Below are 12,872 nucleotides of genomic sequence, written 5' to 3'. Positions count from 1 at the left end.
GCCTTCGTCTTCTGTGGGTGATCAAATTCCATTACATATCCTAAAACCTGATGCCCCACTTTTTTCTTTCTCACCAAAAATATTTGGATGTGTTTGTTTTGTACACAAACTTGGCCCTGACCGTGATAAATTAGTCGCTCAAGCTACAAAATGCATATTTATCGGTTATCCAAAGAATCAAAAGGGCTATCGATGTTATGATCCTATTTCTCGCCGAGAGTATGTCAGTGCGGATGTATCTTTCTTGGAATCTTCTCCATATTACTCTAGTTTCGGTTCTCCGTTGCAGGTTGATCCAGCTGAATCTTTTCCATTACCTATCCCTCCTTTTCATTTGGAATTTGTGCCCTCCTTAAAGAACCAAACTTTATCCTCCTCCAGATTTAATAATCCGCCATTGGTATATGTGCGTAGAGCTCCATGTCCGCAAGAGCCTTCATCTTCTTCTTCTCCTGAGGTAAGTTCTACTGACAATAGTGATCTTCAGGATGATGATAGCAGGCCTATTGCTCTACGAAAGGGGACAAGACAATGCACCTTATATCCCATATCTCATTATGTCTCCCATGCCAGAATTGGACATCAAATGAAGTCGTTTATTTCAGCCTTGTCTGCTGAAACCATTCCTCTGAACTATCACCAGACAGCACTCGATAATCGCTGGAAGCTGGCTATGCAAGAAGAAATGACAGCTTTGGTCTCTCAGCATACACGGGATCTAGTTGATTCCCCAGCAGATGCTGACATTGTTGGATGTAAATGGGTATATACAATAAAGTACAAATCTGATGGTTCTATTGACAGGTACAAGGCCAGATTAGTCGCGAAAGGGTATACTCAGACATATGGAATTGACTTCTTTGAAACTTTTTCTCCTGTGGCACGGATGGGTACCATCCGTCTTGTTCTCTCAGTAGTTGTTCAGCATGGTTGGAGCTTGTGTCAATTAGATGTGAAAAATGCATTTCTGTATGGGGATCTATCTGAGACCGTTTACATGCAACAACCTCTAGGTTTTGAGGTTGAGAGGGAGCGTCAGAAGGTGTGCAGATTGAGAAAGGCGATTTATGGCTTGAAACAAAGTCCTCGTGCATGGTTTCAAAAATTGTTTGAAGTGATGTCAAGTTTTGGCTTTAATAGATCGGCAGCAGATCATACACTTTTTATAAAGAAAACTAGCTTTGGCATAGTTGTTATGGTGGTATATGTGGATGACATCATTCTTACAGGAGATGATGTGAAAGCTATTGAAGCCACAAAGGCTCATCTTCAAAAACACTTTGTTACAAAAGACCTTGGTTCACTCAGGTATTTTCTGGGTATAGAAGTTGCTAGAAGCCGTGAAGGGATGGTTTTGTCTTAGCGGAAGTATGTTCTTGACTTATTAAAGGAAACGAGCATGTTGGGAGCTAAACCAGCAAATATTTCCATGGACCATAAAGTTCAGTTGTTTGAAGAAGGGTCAAAACCTGTTGATAGTAAAAGCTATCGCTCCCTAGTAGGGAAGTTATTATATGTAACTGTGACCAGACCAGATATTGCTTTAGCAGTAAGCAAAGTTAGCCAGTTCATGGACAAACCAACTGAGGTACACTGAAATGCAGCCATAATGATTCTCAGATATCTAAAATCCTCTCCTGAAAAGGGGTTACTGTTCAGGAAAGGTGGAACTCTGGAGATAGTAGCCTATTCTGATGCTGACTATGCTGGATCTGTAGTAGATAGAAAGTTTACCACAAGATTCTGTGTGTTTTTGGGAGACAACTTGATCTCATGGAGGAGTAAGAAACAAAATGTGGTTTCCAGGTCAAGTGCAGAATCAGAATACCGGGCTATGGCCCAAACAGCTGCTGAATTGATATGGGTTCGCACTGTTCTTAATGATCTCCAGGTGAAGGTTTCCTCTCCAATGACCATGATGTGCGATAACAAAGCGGCAACATATATAGCAAACAATCCTGTCTTTCATGAGAGAACAAAGCACATTGAGGTTGATTGCCACTATGTAAGAGATATGATTCAAGCTGGTCATATCACTACAAAATACCTAAAGTCTGAAGACCAAGTTGCAGATATGTTTACAAAGTCTCTTGCTAGGCCAAATTTCTCCAGATGTTGTGACAAGCTGAGCATGATAGATATCTATGCTCCAGCTTGAGGGAGAGTGTTGAGAATAGGTGGTTTTTGGTTAAGTTCTCATATATTAGAGGTTTTCTGAAATATTATTTTCATAAGGACTTAGATGTAATTTTTCTGTTTTTGCCTCTCTCTATTTAATATAGAGAGAAGCCCTAATCTCAATTAACGAGTTCTATTGTGCAGTCGTCTCTCTCTCTCTCTCTCTACACTCACAGGTGGCTGTACAACCCCATCACATTCTACAGTAGACAAGGATCATCCAATTTTTGGGATGTAAACCCAGAGGAGTGTGACTTAGAGAGGGAGCATGATTTCAACATTATAAACATGGACTTATCTAAGTCTGCTCTTCCTTCTTACGATGAATTTTATGATGAAGCAGAAAATTATTAGGATTATTATACATTGTGTAGAATATACTTTTGGTATGTAATTAAGAATTGTTTATTAGTATAATTTACTTCTTTTCTGCTTGACTTGTTTGATTGTTTCATGTTTTCTTAATTCACTTAGCGTAGTCATAATATATTTAGGTTGATTTAATTATGGTGTTATTTTTTATTGATGAAGAATAGCAATTGTAGAATGTTAATTTGATTAATTGCATGCATGATGAATTGATGATATGATAATTGCTTTTTATTTCATCAGTGATATTGTCAACTGTTAAAAATTATATATATATATATATATGTATATATATATATGTATATATATATATATACCCTCTAGCACCCCCGCACACAAATTTTTTAAAAGTGCCAGATCGTTGCACCCGCACCTAGGTAACATAGTTAAAACACTAATTATGTGCCTCAGAGATGTAGTGTCTAGTGTCATGGACATAAAGCATCCGAATAAGACACTCTTAAATGTCTTGAAATAAAAAGTACCTAGTTTAGGTACGCTGATACGTTTATATGTCTTGGGCACAAAGTATTCGACGGATGACATATTCATGTTCATATAAATAATCAAAGATCCAAATTGAATGAAATGGATATATATATTTTGTGTTTGATTTAACACATTTTTATCATATTTTGCTTATATATTTATTTATATTTATATATGTAGCCGTGTCCAAGTATCTAGTTTTCTAAGAGTCGCAATACTAAAGAAGCTTGTGGGTGTATAAGTGCAAATTTATCCCATGCTTTTAAAGAAAGATCTGAAACTTAAAAACATGAATAGAGGAAGGAAAATGCTATCAAGAGGAAGACAAGCTAGATTCATAGGCCTGCTTGTGAGAGGCATAAATCTAACTTCACAAAATCTTATTTCTGTTGCAAATAATACACATTTAGAAAAAATGGAGGGATGCAACATAATCAACCAATCAGCTCTTCCAGAACAGAAAAGGGGGAAAATTCATGATTAAAATATCAAGCATGATGATGATACCATACATAATATCTTCTCACAATGTGAGGCATTTCAATATGATTTTTGTTGGTTCATCAATGTTTCTTGCATGCACATAGTCTAATACAGAGACATATCTCTAGGAAATAAACAGTTAAGGTGAAAAGAAATAACCTCATCATATCCTGTAAGCCATACCCGAGGAGTTTGATAATATTTATCATACCTAGAGAGATTAATTAAACATGAAACAAGGGATCAGTTTGAGTTACTTAACAAGGGCAATAAGAGAAATGGAATAGTCCATGTTATTTGATCATGTAAATAAAAGAGAACAAAAATCCACACCATATGTGTGCTAAAGCATTAGTAACCAATTTGATTGCACTAAGTTGCAACAATAGGTTGCTAACTTTCAACCAACTTCAAATACTGAAGTTGGTACAATATGCTAAACCATGCTGCTTTTCAACTAGTTGGAACACCACCAAGTTTGTAGAAAAATTAAGTTTCTGTTAATAAATTGATTTTAAACTGTTTTTTTTATCATGTAGCAGACATCTAAATGTTCAACTGAGCAGCATTAACATCCTATCACCATGACCATCTTTCATTCTGCCTTGTACTAAAATTATCTTAGATTTCCTTGTTCCATTTAACAAAATAAAAAAAGTGAAGTACTATGTTGCTACTCCTAGCATTATCAACAAGTAATTCCTAGTTTTTAATGCGAATGAAAAGGAAAAAATAAGCATGACTATGTAAACATAACCATTATAAAATATAGCCATATAGAGCACAACCACATGCTAAATTTCTAGTACAGGATTCATCTTAGAAAAAATTAAACAGTTAAAAAAATTCAAACTATTGGATGATCTAGCTGTTATAACATTCTTATTGTGACATTGTGAACCACATAGTTGCAACTAGTAGCCATTAATCTTGAATAAAAGGAAAGCATGCATAGGAACATAGATAAAGTCTTACGTGATACTAACGTCATATGTTCGGGTGCGTAAAATATTGTCATCATCTGGTTCATTTGCCACCAAATATGTAGAATCAAGTGTGGCCTGCATTAGCCAAATGAAGCATAAGACTCCGCAGTCGTGATACTCAAGATTTCTACTAAATGTGTTTCAAATAAGAAGGCAAAACCATGTTTAGCAAGCACTAATAAAATTCCAAAATTGCATAATGCAGCTAAGTGTAAGTACATGGAATCAAGTGTTCATCAATCAGTCACCCACAAACCCATGCACACGCACACCCATAACACACGCTGGAACATATCAACACTCAACACCCACAAAAATGGCCACACACACACCCATACATTCACAAGCACACACATATTTGCATTCCCAAAGATGGCCAGATACACATACACATAAAAATAGATGCATAGAACCACAGTAATACATGTGTACAACCCTCATAAACATCATAAAAAAAACACAGAGAGAGATGCACAGCAAACACGCTTACACATGAACATACAACACATACACAGGTTAATGCACCAACATATACAGCCTTAAAACCAGAAAGAACTACACATAAGATCTGATGTATCTGATCCAGTTAATGGCATCAACACCACAGAAAACATATGAGCATTTCTCTTTCTCTCTTCCTTTTCTTTTACTTATCTGTAACCCCTTACAGAATTCATTCAATACTTAAATTTATCCATCTACCATTCTAACAATATGTAGATCCAATGGTTGTTGACTATATAACATGCCACACCAAGGTAAAAACCAAAAGGTTTATATCTTCCATTCCAACTGCACCCACCATTTGGCTCCAACAAGCATATTCAATGCATAAAATACAAATTGTGTCCACAGGGAGAAGAAACCCTCCCTACACCCAACACCAGAGAGAAAAAAAAGAAGGGAAAAGGATAGGGAGCAATATGAGCTCCACGAGGCCTCATAATGGGTACAGCATATCTTATTTGCATAAAATGCCAACTTTTTTCATTTGCATTCCCATGGTACAAAGAGGACGACTCCATGCAAAAAAGAAAAAAAAACTGTTGAGTGACAGCATTGCTGCCACACATGAAATAGCAGCTTGCTGCTTGTGATATGAGAATCCAAACAGGGGAAAACAATGGTCTGCTTCCATTTCTCCCTTCAAGATGACAATAGACTACAGAGTGACAAGAGAAGGAATGGAATGAGAACAATTTCATTTATGCAAAAAATGTGTCGAGTGCTGTGACTTTGCAACCAAAAGCAGGAAAAAGACTTTGATGCCAGTAAGAATGTCCATTCACTGAAACCTACTAGAAGAAGAAAAAACACTCCCTATCATCCTAGTATTTGCCCCATGTATGAGGCAACTCCTCCGAGTCAGAAAGTAAGATAGCGGCAATGGGTAAGTCAGAGTCTGAACTACATTCAAGTGGCATCAGCATGACAGGCATCCTGTACTATGTTGATGCAACTGAAAGCATATCAAACATGCTCTTTTCTACTACGGAGCTATCAGAACAAATATTTAGGCAAAAATCAGCTTACTGCATCAGTTTCATGAACAGATTCAGGATCTTCATATTCTTCCATGTCTGGAACATCTTGATCTTCAGCTGCAAAATACGTGGAAATAGATTGAATAGTCCTTGACTTGCCAGTTTCAGATGTTTCCATTGAAGGCAAATTCTCTTTGCTATTTTTATTATCTACAACAGGAAGAAATAAAAAGATATTTATCAGCATTAAAATGCATACGCTGGAAATATCTGCATACAACTTTGTATCTACTAGAAGTTCAAGATTCCAAAATATGTTTTCACACACTACAATTTAATCAATATAATGAGCTTAAAATCTCTTGTCCCAATTCATGGTTGCTGTACCTTTGGGCTGCCCATGTGTAAAAAGCCACCCATCAAAATCTTCGTTTTCTGGGAGAGTGTCCGCCACAGCATTTTCACATTCTTCTTCAACAGACTGAACTCTACGAAGACATGGCACTGAAACAAAATGCAAACACACCAAATATCAACTTCGGTACTCCTCAATCACACTAAGAGAACATTAAAAAAGATAATAGAAAAGATGATAAAAAGTGGATTAAAATAAGTCATGCAGATCTCATATGAGACAAATAGTCTAAACCATAAGAGAAGATGCACACAATGACGATAACATGAACATGCCATTTTTTGTAAGTTACACAAACTTATAGTGAAACTGCTGTTGTGACACTGAACACAATCCGGTGGAGTTGATGCAAGAGACAGAAGATGCTTGCAGTAGCAATCATCACCAAATCATCATGCTCCCAAAATTGTTGGAGACGGGCATGAGCTGTTTCAATTTAGAAACTATGAAACCTAATTGCAAGAATAAGTGATGCCTAATCGACTAGAATCAGTCAGCTAGGTGAAACTCAAGTTGTTAACCACCTGATGGGCATTCTTCAACTTGCACACATTAAGTATGTAATTTAAATGCAACATAAGACAATGCATAGTCGACCAGGTTCCCTATGAAAACTAATCAACCAACTGGATACTCTATGGCACCCATAACAATTAGGCTGTCAACCCGACCATAAGGATAAGTTTGCAGAGTCAACTTCATTTTTTGGGCTGTGGTGAAAAACATTTGAAGTCCTAATGACCACTAGACACCTATCATTGAAAATATCTTGAAACAAAACATGAGTTCTAAAAAAATTTACCATTTTTACAGCTTTTCACCAAAACCCAATGTTTTGCTGCAATGTCACTTTAAGATTATTTTATCGTTTGCAACTTTTCATGTTTCCTTAGAATCTCAGTGCATTCTTTTTGTATATTTGCTACAATTCATTTGACCATAATGTACGTTATTGTGCTCTTAATAATAATTGCAATAAGAACAACAACAAGACATTATTATTTTTATTGCTATAAGATGATAAGAAGAAACAGATAGAGGTTAACGGGTTGTCATACCATTTCGAGTAATTAAATACTGTTTCTCAGCAGGCAGGTAAGGTTTTCTCTTGCTCGGATCACCAGATTCCCTGTTCAAACAGATTACATAAGGTAAGATAATTTCTCAAAAATTAAACTAGAATTAAAGCGAGGGTGTTAAATGCAAAGGAACCATTGCTCGGATCACCAGATTCCCTGTTCAAACAGATTACACAAGGTAAGATAATTTCTCAAAAATTAAACTAGAATTAAAGCGAGGGTGTTAAATGCAAAGGAACCGTTGCAGTGGGAAATCCGAGAACAAAGTCTAAGTTAAGCACTAAGGAAACTATGAATTTAGCAAAATATAAGACTACTGAACCAAGAAAATTAAGCGCTAAAGAAACTATGAACTTAGCAAAATATAAGACTACTGAACCAAGAAAATGAAGCGCTAAAGAAACTATGAACTTAGCAAAATATAAGACTACTGAACCAAGAAAATTTAGCATTGTACTCCTTACATCTAACAACTCGCCATATCGCTAACAAGTCTTTTTTTGTCAAAGTGGAGTATCTGATCTTAACTTTGAGCTGAAGTTAATGTGGATGACATCCACATTACAACTATAATAAATAAATAAAAGTGTCAACAACACCAAAAGTCCAACCTACACAGCGCACACATATGCATAAAATTATAAACAGGAATAATCATCACCATCGCGAACCATCTACGCGATTTTCTATCACATCGCCTAATTTCATCTGTGCACGAATTCACTTCAAATTGTAACGATACCAACCCAAATCATCAGATTTCCCGGTATTTGGCAGAAAAACTAAATAAATTAGTAAAGCAATAGCCAAATAAACATCCCCGATCAATTCAAGCTCGGCAAGCTAACATCCAATAACAAAACATCTATCCAGAAAACAAAAAATCAATACGAACTTTCGAATTGTAATAATATCAACCCAAACATATCAGAATTCCATCATTGAGGCGAATAAACGTCCTCGATCGATTCAAACTCGTAAACGAAACTTGCGAATCGAAAACGAAAGAGAATACAAGCATCGAATAACCAAACAACAGGAAGAAAAAAGGAGTACCACGACCAAGTGGGGCATTTCGAGACGAGATTGTCGCCGGCGACGACGAACTCCTCGACGCTGAGTACGCCCTTCTCTCTGAAGGCCGAGACCGTCCTCGGGCCGGTGATCCTCTCCACCGCCCCCTTGAACGCCTCGTGGATCCTCTGAGACAGCATCATTCTTTCCCGCAAAAACCGGATAAAGAAAGAAACCCGAGAAATCCAGAAAAGATAGGAGAAAAATAGGCCTCGATGAACCAATAACAAGCGAAACCACCCAAAATCACGAAACGAGAACGGATTTCAGGGGGGGGGAAGAAACGAAGAAGGAGAAGAATTTCACGATCGGGCGGGGATGAGATCGTCGAGACTCTTTCTTTTCGCTGGGTCTCCCTTTTGGTTTCAACGCGCAGATTCGATAATTTAACTGGCGAGCTCCATTGAGATGACACATCACAGGGACACGGCATTTTAGCTGCATGTTTTTTGTGACACGGTATAAGACGTACTTATATTATTTTATTAATTCCAACAATTTTCATGTACGTGTCTTTGTGGCGTTAACGAGACGATTGGAGCGGTACGAGCACGTCGGGGAGATACCGGCTCTGATTTGCGGGTTCGGATTTGATCCATAACTGAAAGAACCATGCAGGGCCAAATGAGATCCATGCTCATGCAGTAGCAACGGATCGAATTGGTCTAAAATTAAATATCCAATTAATCAGGTTTGATAAAGCAGGTACCATCAGATTAATACTCGTATCAGACTTCAGTATACAGCTTTCCATTCCAATCAAAACCTTAAGGATATCCGACCCGATTTCATAGTCCGATTAGTTAATCAGATTTAGATTAAGTGACACTTTTTTATTTTTTTCATCCGACTCCATATCTGAATTCAAGCCCATTTAAGTGAAGACCAGCTGATTGGATTGGATTAAGTGATTACTATGTCCACACCAAGTCTTCCTCTGCCTACCGAGTACACCCCAGCTTCCACCTCGCTGAAAGAGATGCTCATATTGGTTTCAAATCGCGGGGGACCCTCGCATCACCAGCAGGTGGTTGTGAGGGCATTGAGATTAAGATGTTGGATCAAACCACGCTGGTGCACAGGTGTGCCTATAGCTTTTAGAGGTGAGTTACGCATGTTTCTTCAGTCGATATGTCTCAAAATTAACCTTGCGGTCACCTGAGACCTCAAACACACAAAAAATGTGTTCAATTTTACTAAACTAATTCTCGGTTAATCTTCCTTACGAGTGTACAGTGTACGCAGATCATGTCCATGATTTTCTTATAGATGAACCTTTCACCTGCAATTTGTTTTTCCTTTGTCATTTATTGTAGGTTATTCTTCATAACCTGCATTATGAATTGTATCTTGCCGATCATGTTATCTATTCAAACAAAACAAAAAGATTACTATAAATTCTTAGGTCTAATCTAACTACATGACTAGTAATCATATATGTCGAGTGATGTCCTTAACTATTTCTTAGGTTCTCATACACAAATCAGAATCAAACGATAAAACTGGATCATTTTTACTCGTGATGACGGATTGTTGGACAGGCCATGAACCAAACATTCTACCCCACTCTAATACCATAATTGTAACGTCTCAAATTTTTTAACCCCAAACTTAGTCATTTTTTTCAAAGCAATAAATGTGAGACCTTATCTATGGTATTGCCCTAACCAGACTAAGCTCTACATAGTTAGTTTGTATGCAAGCGCTAACGTTTAATAGTTTTTTATAACTAAGTTCGAGAAATAGACAACAAAGGATAATTACTCTATCTATAACATTACTCTAATCGAACTAAGCTATAAAAGGTCAGTTTGTGTGCAAACGCTAGCATTTAATAGGTCAACAGAATAAAGTTCGAGAAAGCGAACCAAAATAAAAAACCTTAACTAAGACATTACTCTAACTAAACTAAGCTTTAAAAGAACAACTTGTACGCAAACGCTAACATTTAATAACCTAATATAACTATGTTCAACAAAGGGGCAACCAAAGACATACGGTAAGGTGATTGTAAGGCATGATCCAACTCATGGTTTTTTTCTTCAGTGAGAAGTTTTTCATCATAACAAAAAAAACTTGGTGATGGTCACAAGTCGCCCCATGAGTAAAGCCCTTGTGAGCAACCCATTAACATCCCTACTTATGACTAGTCATTGCTATGTTTGGGAATCGGTATTTGAGATGTGATTAGAAGGGTGATGGGAGTGAAAATGAAAATGGAAGATGATGCTTGAGTTGTCAAAATGGTTTATCTCAACTCCCAAAACAGTGTTCTCATACACTTGTAGGGGTAGGTGGTATTTGTAAAACCAGTAAAAGTTAGGCAATTATTGAAATAAATAAAAGTGAACTTATTTTATATAGGTTATATTATTAAATAGAAGAATGTGATCTGAATGGGTCTTGGATCCGAATAAAGTCATATGGATCTAATATACTGTTTTGGACTTGGTAATTGGATCTGAATCTCGGATAGATCTGAAATATAATTGGATATTGAAGCTGGATTTTTAGAGATCCAAAATTATTATGTGATCCAAATAGGATTTGAGATCTATTAGGAAACCAGAGTTGATACCCAAAAAAAAAAATATAAATAAATTATAATAAAAGAATAAATTATTAAATAATACAATGGATAGAGTGACACGCCCCTAGTGGGACCCACCTAAAGGAAAGAAAAAAAACAAATAATGATAATCGACCTTCCCTTTTCTTTGGTGTTGTGAAAGATGAAAAAAAAAGTATAGTAAGTTTGAAATAGCCTATATGTTTTATGTGTTGTTTGAAAGTACTACAGTTAAAAGAGAGAGTATTTAAGAGAAAAGAATAGGAAAATAAAATTTTAAATTAAGCAACGTGATCTTCTAGCAATAGCCACACATTTTCTTTGCCCTGTTGACCCTAAAAGAAAGGGGATTTAGGAGCTTCAAAAAGAGATTTTCAAATCAAGGACTCACACATTTTTATGTATGGAGAGGTCAAGGAATAAAAAAAAATGGTCAACAACAATGAGAAAGACAAATAAAATAAAGAAAGACATAACAAAGAAAGTAATCAAGGAGATTACTTGGGGGTGAGAAATCTTACTGGAATGAAAAGGGGGTGACTCCCCACTATTTTGATTTATTTCTTGAGTGGTCCTCAAAGGAAAGACCCACTCAACTTAATTACCTTAAATATGAGTGTAGGACTTTAGAAAGTCCAATTAGGAAAAAAATCAAAAGAAAACATGTATCTCTCTCTCACTTTTTAGAGAAGAGAGAGGAAAGTCTTCATTTAGTGATTTTTTTTTCACCTTAAGGTTTTGAAAATTTTCAACCTTCTTCTTTTCTCTCCAAAAAAGACGCCCTTACCTTCGACTCCTTTAGGATTCACGTGAAGAAGAAAAAAAAACATATCTCTCATCTCTTACTATCTCTCTCTCTCCTTCCTATCTCCATCATTTTTCGCACACATTGGAGATGCCCCATTGATAGTCGTGCAGAAGGAGGAAGATCTTACAACACTGAAAATCACCAACCAAAGTCAAAGAAAACACCGAGCAGGACGATATCACGAAACCAGCTTTATTGATCTCATTCAGAGTTTTGGTTCGTTAACAGAAGCAATAGGTGTAGTGTCTCTATGCATGTGCAGGGTGCTATGGTGTATGTGTACACCATCTAAATATATGTATGAAAATACATATATTCAGCCATGGTCTCAACCATGACTGATGTAAGGTCATCAATCTCCGTAAGTGAATAATGGCCAACATACATGACTATGTTGGGATGCATCTCATTATGAACATCGATCCATCTTAAATGGCGAGATCGATAGTAGGTTCACACTAATATGTCACTACAAGAAACCTGTGGATTAGCGATGACCTAAATCCGTCGCTAAACAGTTTAGCGACGGCTTAGCGACGGATTAGCGATGGATAGAGGCCATCGCGAATTTTTGCTCGCTAATTGGAGAAAAAACTTATTTGTCGTTAATTCCGTCACAAATTTGCGACAGATTAGCGACAGACATTATCCGTCGCTAATCTGTCGCTAAATTTTTAAAAAAAAAATAAAAAAAAATTGATCCCTGTCGGGCGGTATTCCGGCAGCAATAAGCCGGACTTATACCGCACCCGACAAGGATTTCACAGACTTGTATCGTCCTCCGTGAACCGGTGCTCTCCGGCATCGCCGTCCTCCGTGAACCGACGTCGCCTTCCTCCAACAATCGCTCAGCCTCGTCGCCATCCACCGTGAAACAGCGTCCTCCGAACTTGTCGCCGTCCTCCGTCGTCACCGTTGCCGTCCTCCGACATCGTCAC

General features: G+C 37.1%; 1 protein-coding gene across 2 annotated transcripts in view; it reads right to left on the bottom strand.

Annotated features, from left to right (window-relative positions):
* The window catches only part of LOC149819457 (autophagy-related protein 3-like), a 31,460-nt gene extending 22,545 nt beyond the window's left edge, over positions 1-8,915 (bottom strand). Inside the window, exons 1-6 of one of the 2 annotated variants that reach the window (XM_089984154.1) lie at positions 8,540-8,915; positions 7,463-7,533; positions 6,377-6,493; positions 6,039-6,199; positions 4,495-4,580; positions 3,679-3,730 (exon numbers count right to left, since the gene is read on the bottom strand). In XM_089984154.1, coding sequence (XP_089840280.1) covers positions 3,679-3,730; positions 4,495-4,580; positions 6,039-6,199; positions 6,377-6,493; positions 7,463-7,533; positions 8,540-8,700 — 648 coding nt within the window. In that variant the 5' untranslated portion in view covers positions 8,701-8,915. The remainder of the gene's footprint in view (positions 1-3,678; positions 3,731-4,494; positions 4,581-6,038; positions 6,200-6,376; positions 6,494-7,462; positions 7,534-8,539) is intronic. The other variant, XM_089984155.1, reaches the window with a different exon arrangement.
* Positions 8,916-12,872: the final 3,957 nt, after the last annotated feature.

Source organism: Nuphar pumila, chromosome 13, assembly GCF_984573655.1.
Source record: "Nuphar pumila chromosome 13, dmNupPumi1.hap1.1, whole genome shotgun sequence".
Classification (NCBI taxonomy): domain Eukaryota; kingdom Viridiplantae; phylum Streptophyta; class Magnoliopsida; order Nymphaeales; family Nymphaeaceae; genus Nuphar; species Nuphar pumila.
The sequence above is the reverse complement of the archived record's forward strand: the minus strand, read 5'-3'. Positions and strand labels throughout refer to the sequence as shown.